Raw genomic sequence first — 13539 nt, 5'->3', positions numbered from 1 at the left:
TTTCCTTACTTTTTTCTCACGGTAGACAGTTCGATCCTCACATTGTGCAGTTCTAACATCACATGTGACAGTTCTTTTCTCATAGTTGTGTGTTTATTGTGGTGTCTAAGGTTGGAAATAGGGTGACTACACAATTAGCAAGATTTGCAAAAAAATCTAATCCAAAGATTGTTGACAATTTTAAAATTTTCAGTAATCGCTTGAATTGAAACTACAGATCCTATATGAAATAGTCATCAATCAAGGCTGCTACACCAGGTTTTATGTTTTTTAGGCATTTTCATTAGATCCACGTGCACAGAAGTGTCCCAAATGATTGTTCGACACGGGTATAACCACCCCAACTAAAGTGTCTATGCAATTTTGTTTCATAAAATTATTATTACATTTAGACCCATCTAAAACAAAATAAACATCCTAAAAAATTTCCACAATAACAAAAATTACCAATAGAAAAGCTAAAAACAATTAAGCACAATTGACAAATTTTACCAAAAACAAACAACCCAGTCTTTTTTAAAAAATTTATCAAAATAATTTTGTCCTTGAGAGTTTAGCATTTCGACCATAATGATAAGTGTGAGCCTCATTTGAGTCTGTAGAGCTTCTACTAACTAAGTCTAAGAGAGCCCTAATAGCAATGAAATGTTTTCGTTGTTGAAGACTTATCAATGCCACAAAGCACTGATCTCTCTCTCTCTCTCTCTCTCTCTCTCTCTCTCTCTCTCTCTCTCTCTCTCTCTCTCTCTCTCTGCATTCAAGGTTTCACAAAATTTATACAAACTCTTCATTCTAAAGCCGTTTGATATTTGTTCCTACAAAATATTGGAACGTGTAATTTGAACATAATTGGCTGTTAAAAAGTCAATTCTTATCTCTATACTTTGTTCATTCATATGGGTGGCTGATAGTAGCCATCACTAACTCCTCAGTTTAAGTATGGCACTGTCTTCTTTTAGTTGCTTCAATTTCTATCTGTGTGTGTGTGCGCGCGCGCGTGTGTGTGCGCGTGTGTGTGTATAAGCGTTTTAGAAGCAATTCAGATACTCTCTATCTCTTGTATTTCTTGATGAAGTTGTTTTACGTCCCGTTTGTTTCAATGTAAAATAATTTCAAATGTAAAATATTTTATGTGAAAAATTTTATTAGTAAAATATTTTACAGAAAACATTTTCAAGTGTTTGGAATGACAAAATATGTGAAAATGCAAGCCATCACCAACCACCCCCAAATGAGCAAAAGCCACCACCAACCATGATACTTGTATATTACCTCTCTCTCTCAAGAACATATGATACTTGTATATTGCTTGTTTTGGAATAAATTAGATGTACAACTTTCATGTGTACTTGTTATAATGTGTTTTTATTTATTGGAATTGTTTGTGATGGTACAGCTTAACCAAATGGAATACAGTCTAACATCTATATTGGTTTACAGTCATAAATGGTAGAAGAAAACAGTTTTAAACATAGCTTCTCAGCATAATTCAGCAGCCAACACGGCAGCAGTGAGCACAAATTCAGGACAAGCCCCAGCATTTAGGCTAGTCCAGCACGAGCCAATTAAGGCCACGTTAATAAGCTACAAATTTACACACAATGCCGTGACTAATAGAGATTTAAGACTCTTTGTTCACTAAAATAGTTTATAGATAGAAGACTCAATCTGCCATGTTAAGTCAGATTGACATTTGCACCATGACCTGGATGGATTAGTTGCTCTTGCTGCATATATATAAGAGCACAAATATAAATGACTAATCAATGAAAAAAAATCATTGGGTAACACTTAAGTACAATACTTTTGAGTGCTGTGAATTTGATTCCCCAATCAAATTCAAATACCTGGTTGCACTAACCAAAATTATTTGCCCTACTCTTAATGTTTCACTTCACAATTTATACTCTACCATACGTCTATACCATTGTCTCATAACCTTTAAGATCAGTTTAGTATGGTTAGTGAAGTTACCATATACCACTGTCTCATAACCTTTGAGATCAGTTAAGCATGGTTAGCAAAGTTACCATATATCGAGCTGGTCTTCCATGCAATTGAAAGACGGACCAACTTGAGATGGATTGGAAGGCCTATCATCCACACACATGCCAATAATTTGCCTCCTCTTCCAACGCCAGGCCAAGGTCGATGCCACCATTCATATATACATATGTGTGTGTGCGTGTGTGTGTGCGTGTGTGTGTGTGTGTGCAGGATCAACACCAAAAACCATGGTTGTTCAAAGACAAATACATAATCTTAGAGGGCTTTATTAGCCCCCAAGGAATGGGAACTGAACAACCAAACCATATCCAAGTCCAAATGAACTAGTGAAAAAACATCATCGATTAACCAAAGTTCCATATTACAGTAGAATAATTTTTGTTTTGTTTTCTCTTCTCTTTTGAACAAAGTTAACATCATACAGCGAACTGAGACAGCAAAACAAAATTGCACAGTTCCAAGGCATCCCAAAGACATTGCTGCTAAAAAAGGAGCCATTCTCAACTAGAAAGTATTAAGGGATTCCTTTCAATTTTTTTGTCCATATTAAGGGATTCCTCGTATTTCCATACATATTATACCTTTTGCAAAGTTTCTCTAGAGTTGCAACTGAATGCTGCATGGCATTTAGCTTTGAATCCATGAACATCCTCTGCCCAAAAAATAAAGGTTAAGCAAGGGAAAGTGCTGATTTCACAAAATGTTAATATCTAAAATAGTGTCCTACCTCATAATTGTCTCCATATTTCTCAACCAGCCTACTGATATGAACACGCTGGATTGTGGTCAATGGCAGAGCAAGCGTAGATTTCCCATCTTTTCACTTCTTTCCCAGTGCTGATTTCAAATCTATACAGCCGAAAAAGAAGTTATTGAATCAACCATTATCAAGGAATGCACTTATCCACACAAAAAACAAAAAACAAAAAAAACAAAAAAAAAAACATTATCAAGGAATGCTAAAAGGACAGGACATATTTATATATATATATATATATATATATATATATATATATAATAAAATAAAAAACAAAATGTTTTATAAAGAGAGATTTATACATTTTACATCTACAATGTGCAAAATAGCAAACCACCTACATTAATCACTTCCCACAACAAGCTCAAATTATTTGATACCATCACCCAACAGGCCTTTAAAAGCAATTCTTCCACATTTAGAGAGTCCAATTTGAGGTGTAGAACATCTTCTATATTAGCAGAGAACTAGTGAGGATTTCATTCACCTTGGACAGAAGATGGGAGGGAATATTTGCTTCTCCTAAACCATTTAGGCTTCTAAGAAGTGTTACTCTACAGATTCTTGCACACCAACTAGATGGAGTAGTAGTCAGAAATTTTACTAGTGACACGATAAGGTGGCTGAATTCAAATAATTTCAATAGAGAAGGTATACTTCAATAATACTATTATTACTTCAAAATCAGATAAAACCAATTAATGAAGGGCCTCACTGAATAATGACAGAGCATTGTCCCTCCATAAAACTAATAATCATGGATGTTTTAAAATGCTAATAGCGATGGGTTTCATTTTCTATTAATAATCATGGATGTTTTGAGAGCATTTTCATATATATGCATCTTAGCATCCTCACCAATCAAACAACATAAATTGATATCTAAAAACATACAGGGCAACTCACATAAACAAGGGTAGGGCAGCTCACAAAATTCAATCTCCCTTTCAATTAAAAATAAAATTTACTAAGTTGCAGCATTTTCCAAAAAATTCAGTCATCAAATTATACAAATCACTGTCATTCCAAAGTCCTTTATGCGCGTAATTCTGGTTTTTACCCATCAAATTAATATTACTTCCAAAACCCACTGGTTGTTACACTATTTATGAACAGTATAAAATATTGCAACTTGCCAAACCTAGAACTTGGTTCTTGGTCTTCTTTCTTTGGTTATAAATATGCACAATTGGGTAAGGCTTTGATAGTATCTAACTATTTTGTCAACTAGTTCTCCACTCTGCCTAAGTAAAAGGGTATTCAATATTCAAAGCCATAACATAAGGCAACAAGTCCTTTCATTTCTTTTGTGTTTTACTGGTTTTTTGTCAAAAAAAAAATTTTCCCCCCCTGAGATAGAGAGCCTTTTGGGTCTGCTTAGGATTCATGTCCATAGAGGGGTAAACCTTGCAGTCAGGGATGTCAGATGCAGTGATCATTATGTTGTTATCAAAATGGGCAAGCAAGTAAAAACAGATTTAAGCTATTTTGAACTTACACATAACTGTACTCCTAAGTTAAATACTTCTTGTAGAATTTTCCAGATTCAAACTCAAGATTATTTTATAAAAAATATAAACAGAAATGGAAGAAGAAGAAGAAGAAAGCGGGGGAAAAAATAAACCAGAAATTGATGAAAAAAAGTTCCAACACGAGAAATTTTATTTAGCCTCAATCTCTCTATACATTAACTTATTCACTGACCAATATTGGAAAAAACCAAAAATTAAAAAGCGAAGACCAGATTTTTTCTGACACAAAAGATAGACAGACACTTGTTATATACATACGCAGCTCAATATGAACAAACTCATTTCAACAAACACCTCAAAGCCTCAAAACTACTGCTGATGCTTCTTCTTCTTCTTAATTTCTGTATGTATTTAGGACACTTCAATTTTTTAATATAGCACAAACCAACTCTAAAATTGGTGTTCTTACTGCCAAGGTGGTTAAAAAAAAAAAAATCTCCTAAGTCCATCGGTTCATAGTATCGTGTCCTCCCCACACTCCCAACCAAATCTAATCTTATCCCAACTTATGGATAAGGGTTCTCACGTCTCACATCCCAAACTCAAAAGTGTAAAGATTTTTTCTTTTCTTTTTTTTTTGAGAAACCAGTCTGTGAGACAGATTGATGCTTTTATTAAAACATAAGAAAACTAATGAATATCAAACAGAGCAAGGGGGATAATGTCCCCAGGTAAGTCTTCAACCCAAACCTGAAGTTTTAGCCCAACCCGAGATTTCTTTGTGAAAGCATCGGCAACCTTATTACAATTTCATTTCACATGGCAGTGGTGATCCAGGCAATCAATGGTGGACTATCAAGCCCTTCGGTGTAAAGATTAATTTGTCAAATATATAAGAACCGAAACTCAAACAAAACAATAATAGCATAAACCCACAAAGTTTAGAGAAATAATATAAACCCATATCAGTGTTAATCATATGTAAAGAGAGAACCTGAAGATTGTGGGTGGTTCCGCCAAGTCGTACGGGAAGAGTTGAAGCGCCGCCGAGTTGGATTGGATATGAGAGCGCCGCCGATTTGAGGATGGATTGGAAGAGAAGAAGCTAGAGTCGGCGCCGACGAGTTGGATTGGATGAGAAGAAGCGCAGCCAATTTGAGGTTGTGGGTGTGCTGCTGTCTGGTCCTTGTATGGTTTTAGCTGTCTGATTTGAGGGTTCTGTTTAGGGAGGCAAACGGGAGACAGAGCAAGTAGAGGTAGAGAAGCAAACGTGAGAGGAAAAAAGTTTGATGAATGTTTTTTTTTTTGTTTTGTTTATGTATAAAACCTGTTTAACCAGTAGCCAAAACCCATTAAACTTACATCAACTGCTAAGATCAAAACAATACTAAATGAAGGGTTTAGATTTAGGAGGTACCGTACCCCTTTTTTTTGGAGGGGTACAGAATAATGACCCTTGAAAGAAAGAATAAAATTTTATATTGAAATTCCCGCGAAAGAAACGTCGGTTGTATTTCAAAATTTTCGCAAGCCATCAATCCCACGAACCCACGGAGCTCTAAGAATCCCACAAGCCCACGGAGCTCTAAAGTTTTGTCTGTTCCGCAGCTTTCTCAATTTGGTAGCAGCATATCTTCTTCCATTCGATGTCGACGATAAAAGATACAGTTTCCTCTATCTCTCTTTGCATCTCTCTTTGTTCGCAAAATCTGCAGTTTATCGCCTCTAAATTTCGGTACATCCCTTTTTTTCATTCCTTTTTCCATCTGGTTTTTATTTTTTATTATATATATTTAAAATTTCCGTTTGGTCCCTTTATTGCTTGATTGTTTTTAATTTTTGGTTCCCTTTTGGGTTCGCAGGTTTGCTAGGAACACAACCCAGCAGGTTTTACTTCTTCTATTACTCCTTTTGGTCACTAGCAGGTGAGAAAACTATGATGATTGTATATACTTAAACCATGAAAATTCTATGATTATCTATGTTGCAGTGTTGGTTGATGTTTTTATTGATCTCTGTTCATTATGTAAGGCAAATTTAGACAGTAGTCAGTTTTTTTCCTAAATTATAAGTAAGTTTGTTAATTTGTAAAAAATAGTGTTGATCTATTGTTTATTTATTTATTTTGGGTCGGATGGGAGTGAAGATAAAGAATTTTAATTTATACATGGGCTTGTTATGGGTATCACCTTGTAGTACATTCTTGGATGTTAGTAGCTGGTCATAATTTTTATCCTATTTTGAGTCCACCCCTGCCCTAGATTGTTTTTCATGAAAATGATTGATGTGAATTCAATTAAATTTCAAAATGAGAGTAAGAAGTTGGAACTTAATGGACCTCATCAATCATGTACAACATGTGATGATAAATCCTTGCCTTTTTTCCTGCTTTTTTTTTCTAAGAAAAAAAATTGTTAGTGATGGTGAAAAAAGAGTCAGGAGATTCTTGAGCACATCAAAACAGTATACTTCTCTATTCTCAATTACTCAGGAAATTTGACTTTCAAGAAGTTGGAAATTTATTTGGCCTGGGGGTCCATCTGCTTTTCACGTATTCAAGGATTCTATGACTTCTAGATCCCTTGCATCTTTTCTACATGTGTACTTCAATAAATTTGATGCTTTACTCATTTGACAGTTGTTTTTTAATTATGGTGAGTAAAATATCATTGACATGTGAACAAAGATATTAAGAGTAACCTTTATACATCAAAGAATAATAATTTTTAATCTATTTATTCATATTGATTTTGTTACTTTTGTTATTGCCAGTACAAACTTATTGTTTCCTAATATTAGTTTATTCCATAATCAGGATATTGACTCAAAGCATTGGACTCCTCTCGTATCCATTTTTATCACGAACAGGCCAAGACAGAATAGTACTACACGGTGAGTTTCACTGCTCTACTTCCGGGTCCTTGTATTGTGAGTAGTGACATTCCATGTATTTTCGCTAATTTGCATTAAAAAATCAATAAATGTGAACTCGTAAATATCATTTGGTTAGTGTATGAGCAATAAATGTGTTAATATGATCTATATTCATGCATTGTGGCGTGAACATCTCATAAGTTATACACTATGATTAGCCTGGGTAGAGTCTTGTTTTGTGCGAATAAATATTAAATCACAAAGTCATGGTAGGTGTCAATTACTGTGTGGTTCCTGGTTTTGTGGACTGTTATGGTGCTGTTTGTTCTTTCACCTTCTCTTTGTTAAGCTTTCTCTTACTTTGAAGTCCACCATGTTGATTGCAGGTGGATTATCAGTTTAATTCATCAACTGGTACACCGAAAATCCTGCGTGGTAAACAACATTTTATGTCTAATCTTTTGATGCTGTTGCAGTGGTCTCCACATTTGTCAGAAGCAGACCTTCTGAAGGAGGTGAGCTTGTTCAAAAAATTATTTGTTCCATTGCAACTAGTTCTTTTCGACACTGTATGTTTATATTGTATCTAATTCAAATATTTGTTGTGTTAATATGCAAATATTTTACTGTGTTAATTTGGTTAATTAGATAATAGTTTACAAGTCACATTATGAAATTTTTGGGAGATGGGTTTGTGCATTGGCTAAGGCACAAAACAACAATAATAGAGGATCAATCTTTACTTTCAGTTTTTGAGTTTTATGGTTTTGTTTCTTTCTGACTATCTTCGTTTCCCTCCCACATGCTTATCAGTGCAGATATACTTGACATGTGTACTTATTTCATTTTAATGGTCACTAACCATAGGTACCAACGTGTGGTCTTTTTCTTCTTATCTAATTTGTACAGATTCCTCATTTTGTAAATGAAATTGTCCAGTCATGCTGATTTCTATTTCTCACATCTAAATGACTTCAAATTTTTTGATAATTAATCATTAACTTAAGAAGTTTTGGATCTTTTTAAATCCTCGTGTCAATTTTTTCATCCATGATTTCTCAGTGATAAAGGTCCAAATTACTGGTTTGTGCTCTCTATAGTGTAAGTGAATTGCTTGAAGTTATTCCAAACGTATACATTATCAGTGACTTATTAACATGTAATGTTTGTTAATAATTGTTGGCATTACTTGTAACATTATGTTAGCTTTATTGTGTTACCCTTTTTTTATTTTTTATTCATAAGTGTATATCTATTTTTAGGAATAATATATTGGTCCACAATTCACATGGATCATAATACAGAGAATAGTGGGAAGGTTGTGTTCATTGATTTGAATGATGATGCTGGCGAGGATGTTAATAATATTATAGATAATGAATGTATCATGGGACAACAAGGCAGTGGTGATGCTACACAAAATGTGCAAAAACACTGGATCACTATTCTTGAGAAAGGAATAGATCACTTGACAGATGCAGAAATAATTGGTTTGAGATTCAGTTCCATAGATGATGGCGGACAATTTTATAACACATATGCGAAGTTGGTTGGCTTTAGCATTCGCAAAAATGAGATAAAGCGTAACAAAAATAACATTGTTACCTCTAGGAGATGGGTTTGTGCAAAAGAAGGATTTCGAACAGCAAGAAAGGAGGATAACTTAAATTGCAAGCGAGAGGCAAGGCCAATAACTAGAACTGGTTGCAAGGCAGATTTTCGTATTGGGTTTGATTGAAGGTCAAATGAATGGGTGGTAGGAGAGTTTAAAAAGGAGCATAATCACGACTTAGTCGCTCAATTAGAGACTCAATTTCTCCGTTCACACAGGCATATTAAGGATTCTGATAAGGCTTACATTATAGCACTGCATAATGTTAGGATCAAATCAAATCAAATCATGGACAATTTGATCCAACAAGCTGGAGGATATGAGAATGTAGGTTCACTCCAAAAGACCTCTACAACCATGTAGTGGCAGATCGAAATTCTAACATGCGTGATGGTGATGCTGAATGTGCTTTGGCATATTTACAAACCAAGGCAGATATGGACTCGTCATTTTTTTACTGGTACGCTATTGACAAAGAAAGCCATTTGGCCAATCTGTTAAGGACAGATTCTCAAAGTTGGTTAGATTATGAATGTTTTGGAGATGTACTAGCATTTGATACAACATACAAGACGAATGTATACAAAAAGCCTCTTGTTATATTGGTAGGAGTCAACCACCACCAGTAGACCACAGTTTTTGGTTGTGCAGTGTTGGTTGATGAGACCATTGAAACATATATTTGGGTGTTGCAAAATTTGCTTGTAGCAATGAACAATAAGACTCCTATTTCGGTTGTGACTGATGGGGACAAAGCAATGAGTGCAGCTATTAAAAGTGTTTTTCTAGAGTCTCGACATCGTTTATGTGTGTGGCATCTTGATAGGAATGCTTTTGCAAATCTACCCAATACTGGAGCATATGAAAGTTTTATCACGTATATGGTACGGTATGTTACACCAGATGAATTTGAAGACATGTGGAAGAAAATGGTCAACAAACACAATTTACATAACCATGAATGGTTGCATGAAATGTATGCTAAAAAAAAGAAATGGGCAGAAGCTTACATAAGAGGTCATTTCTTTTCCGGGTGCAGGAGCACACAACGTTGTGAAGCCATGAATGCATTCTTCAATAGATACGTGAATAGAAAGACTAGGCTTTATTAGTTGTTCCAACAAGTTGATAGAGCACTTACACGTATTAGACACAATGAGATGGGTGCAGATTTTAGTTCAAATTATACTGAACCTATTCTGATTAGTAAGTTAGTTAAAATTGAGAAGCATGCAACTAATATATTGACAAGGGAGATGTTCAATAGGGCTCAGGAAGAAATAATGAATGAACAAACATTCATTGTGCTTGATAGCACAGAGAGTGAAGGTTATCGTACCTATACCTTAACTCAATATGAATGTCCTGACTCAAAATGGGAGGTTGTGTATTATCCAAAAGATCAACATATGAAGTGCTCATGTTTGCTATTTGAATCGTATGGATATCCTTGTGCGCACTTATTTGCTATTATGAAGGCTGAACATTTGAAACAGATTCCACCATCATGTATAATGAAGAGATGGCTGAAAACTGCAAAGTCTGACCTATCTGACAAACATGAATCCCAAATTTCTCCGGATGTCATAAGTATGGCACGGTTTAGTGCATTTTCTTTTAGTTGTAGTCAGATGTGTTTCTTTGGCTCAAGAACAAAAGAAGGCTTTGAAGAATTGAAGGTTGAAATGCTGCATGGAAGAACTTTACAATTCAAATATAAATGCAAATGGAGAAGGGATACATAGTAGAGTTGGAATTAAAAGAAATGTTCGTGACCCAGCTATTGTAAAGACTAAAGGTGACCATGGTAGCACAAGTAATAGCAGTGCGAAAGTTAGGCGATGCAGTAACTATAGAGATGTTGGACACACAAGGCGCACATGTCCATCTATCCATATTCATCAAGGTGAACATGTTGACAGTGACAACTCACATGAATTCATGGAACAACCTGCATCAGATGCACCAGTTGGCTCACCTAATTTACAAACAGATTATGTTGGAGACATTTAATCATAAAGTGCAGATTTCAACATTCCTAATGCTATGCTGAGTACACCCCAACATTGTGAGGCAATTCTTTCATCGTTGTATTTCAATATCAACATTGCTCCTTTGAAAATTTATAAAATTTTTAGTTGATATGTGTTTCTCTCTTTGCAGGGAAGGTGCCTCCAGCATGTTAATGGTTGTGGCTAATAGACATCACATTCTTTGTCTTAGTTAGGTGCTAAGTCAAGTGCATATTTGTTTGCAGTTTGAGTGTGGGTGGGTGGGGGTTAGGGTAGCCTTAGTTGCTTAGTTAGGATGCTGTGTTATTAATTGAAGTTACAGGAGATACTATCAAGATATGAGATTTGCACTCAATGTTGAGATAAGTTTTATATTTCCATTAATGAATTTTGCACCGTAAATCTTGTTGAATTTGCCATTATAACATTTACAATTTAAATGCTGCAAGTAATTTTAAATTTGCAGAATCTTATGATAAATAGTACCATTGATACACCTTTAAAGCTTCAAATGGCACTTAGTAGCTGAGCTGTTCCTATATCAGAACTTCCCAAGGACACTCCATTTCAGGATTTCGAGCTTAGGTTGTAAATTTGATACTAAATTTCGTTAACAAATCCTGAAAACTTGTTATCTGATAAATCAATTTTCTTTACAGGTTTAGGCAGTGGGGCTTTGAAAAAGAATGGGGAAATACTGCACAAAGAGTGTTGGAGACAATGAGATTTTCAGACATACTTCAAGCACCTGATCCAATGCATATGAACTAGTCTGGTTGAAAAGGTGTTACATAGCATGACTTAGGACAGAAATGACAAGCTAATTGCTTGGTAGATTTTTGATAATCTTAATGAAGAAGATTGTCATTTGATGATATGCTTGACTTCAAATTATAAGTTTTTTTCTTTTTTTTCATATTTTAAAAACAGTGAAATGCTGGTGATTTTGTATTAACTTTAAAGCTATTCATTTACCTTGAAGCTTTTGTTCCACTAGTTTTCTAGCACCTTCTTCTAATCTTTTTTTTTTTCCTTGAACTAATAACATGTGATACTTATTCTAATGTTACCTTAGGTTACTGCTTTTACATTAAGAAGCTTACAATTTCAAGGAGATAACATGGTTTTGAATTGATACTCAGATGACTGTGACATGGACAAGTGGATATGGGATCAATGATGCAGGAGATTTTGTAGAGTGGTGTCCAAAAGGAGGCGACCAAGTGGTATGTAAAATTCTTACGTTTGAATTTTTTTTCTTAAAATCTATCTGGGAATGTTGCCGCTCTAAACATCAAGACTCACCAGCAAGCATAAATGAAAAAAAAAAAAAAATTATCCCTAGAATTGGGACAGATTATGTTCAGAAGGTTGACACATTTGCAAAAGAATTGCATGATGGTTCATTTTTCTTTTCAGTATTGTTGAAATATCACCCAAAACCTGTTCTTGAGTTCTCTCCCATTGGTCCATAACTCATCTTATTGTTGTATATGAGCAGATGCATCGGCAAGGACAGTGGGATGGTGTGATCCTCGATTTATACATATTAGTTTTCTGAAGGAGTTGTGGCCCAATGCAGTGTATGTTGTATCTTTATTCTTGCATACGATTTTGATTTTAGGTGTGAACTCCTAAAAATTGGGGTTTGAGCCAAGTTTTATGCAGAGGAGCAATTTTTATGTAGTTTCTGGAATTTTGCTTAAACCTTTCCCTCTGCAGGATGAAGCTGATGGTTCCAACGAATATAACAATTTCCAGTGTGGCTCTCTTAACACCACTCGAGAGCTTATTAGAGACTTAAAGAACATTGATATAGTTTTCTTCATTGGAGATATTTGTTATGCAAATGGATACATTTCACAGTGGGACCAATTTAGAGCACAGGTTGAGCCAATTGCATCGACCGTGCCATACATGATTGCAAGGTTTCATCTTAATATATCACTCATAAAATTTGAGCTTATACTTGTCTTGTACCTTGTCTTATGTGCCACTTGGTGAACAATCCTTACAGTGGTAACCATGAGCATGACTGGCCAGGGACTGGATCATTCTGTGGGAATATGGACTCTGGGGGGGAATGTGGCGTGTTAGTGGAGACCATGTTTTATGTCCCTGCTGAGAACAGAGCCAAATTCTGGTATAGGAATATCATTTCAAACTTGTTGTGCTTTCCATTCACCTATATGTCTGTGTTTTTATATGAAAAAGTAGATTGCTAAGTGATTGGCATTCACCTATAGCTATGTATTTATATGTTTTATCAATATTGTACCAGTACAATCTCCCCATATGTGGCCTACAATAGACTTAATTTCTAGATGTGCAAGAAACTGGTGTAAACAATATTATTTTCATTTTCCAGTTACTCCACCGATTATGACATGTTCCACTTCTGCATAGCTAACATTGAACATGACTGGAGGGAAGGAACCGAGCAATACAAGTTCATTGAGCATTGCTTGGCATCAGTCGATAGGCAAAAGCAACCATGGCTAATTTTTCTTGCACATTGAGTAATTGGTTATTCATCTGGTATCAATTATGCAGTTGAAGGATCATTTGAGGAACCAATGGGGAGGGAGAGCCTGCAAAACAATCAAAATTGGTGATTTTCTTGGAACTGAAGAAGAAGTACTTGTGGTGAGGAGTATTGTCTTAAACATATGCGTAGAAATCAGAATGAAGAAAGTCTATTCAGATGTGAAGATGATAGGTAAAAGAGTTGATAGAAGCCTTCATCAGTTGGAATTTGACACCAGAAGAGCTGCAAAAACGTAAGTTTTCAGTCTAAAATTTTTG

General features: G+C 35.2%; 1 protein-coding gene and 1 long non-coding RNA gene across 2 annotated transcripts; one reads left to right on the top strand and one right to left on the bottom strand.

Annotated features, from left to right (window-relative positions):
• Nucleotides 1-2331: 2331 nt before the first annotated feature.
• Nucleotides 2332-5528, bottom strand: LOC142621992 (uncharacterized). The gene is made up of 3 exons (XR_012841853.1): nucleotides 5231-5528; nucleotides 2735-2856; nucleotides 2332-2659 (listed from the first exon to the last, which is right to left on the bottom strand). It is a non-coding gene; the product is annotated as an uncharacterized LOC142621992 (long non-coding RNA).
• Nucleotides 5529-11876: 6348 nt separating this feature from the next.
• LOC142628167 (putative inactive purple acid phosphatase 1) lies at nucleotides 11877-13253 on the top strand. The gene is made up of 4 exons (XM_075802195.1): nucleotides 11877-11960; nucleotides 12457-12662; nucleotides 12752-12877; nucleotides 13103-13253. The coding sequence occupies exons 1-4, from the start codon at nucleotides 11877-11879 to the stop codon at nucleotides 13251-13253; spliced, it is 567 nt and encodes a 188-aa protein (XP_075658310.1).
• Nucleotides 13254-13539: the final 286 nt, after the last annotated feature.

This window comes from Castanea sativa, chromosome 1 (assembly GCF_040712315.1).
Source record: "Castanea sativa cultivar Marrone di Chiusa Pesio chromosome 1, ASM4071231v1".
Classification (NCBI taxonomy): Eukaryota; Viridiplantae; Streptophyta; class Magnoliopsida; order Fagales; family Fagaceae; genus Castanea; species Castanea sativa.
The sequence above is the reverse complement of the archived record's forward strand: the minus strand, read 5'-3'. Positions and strand labels throughout refer to the sequence as shown.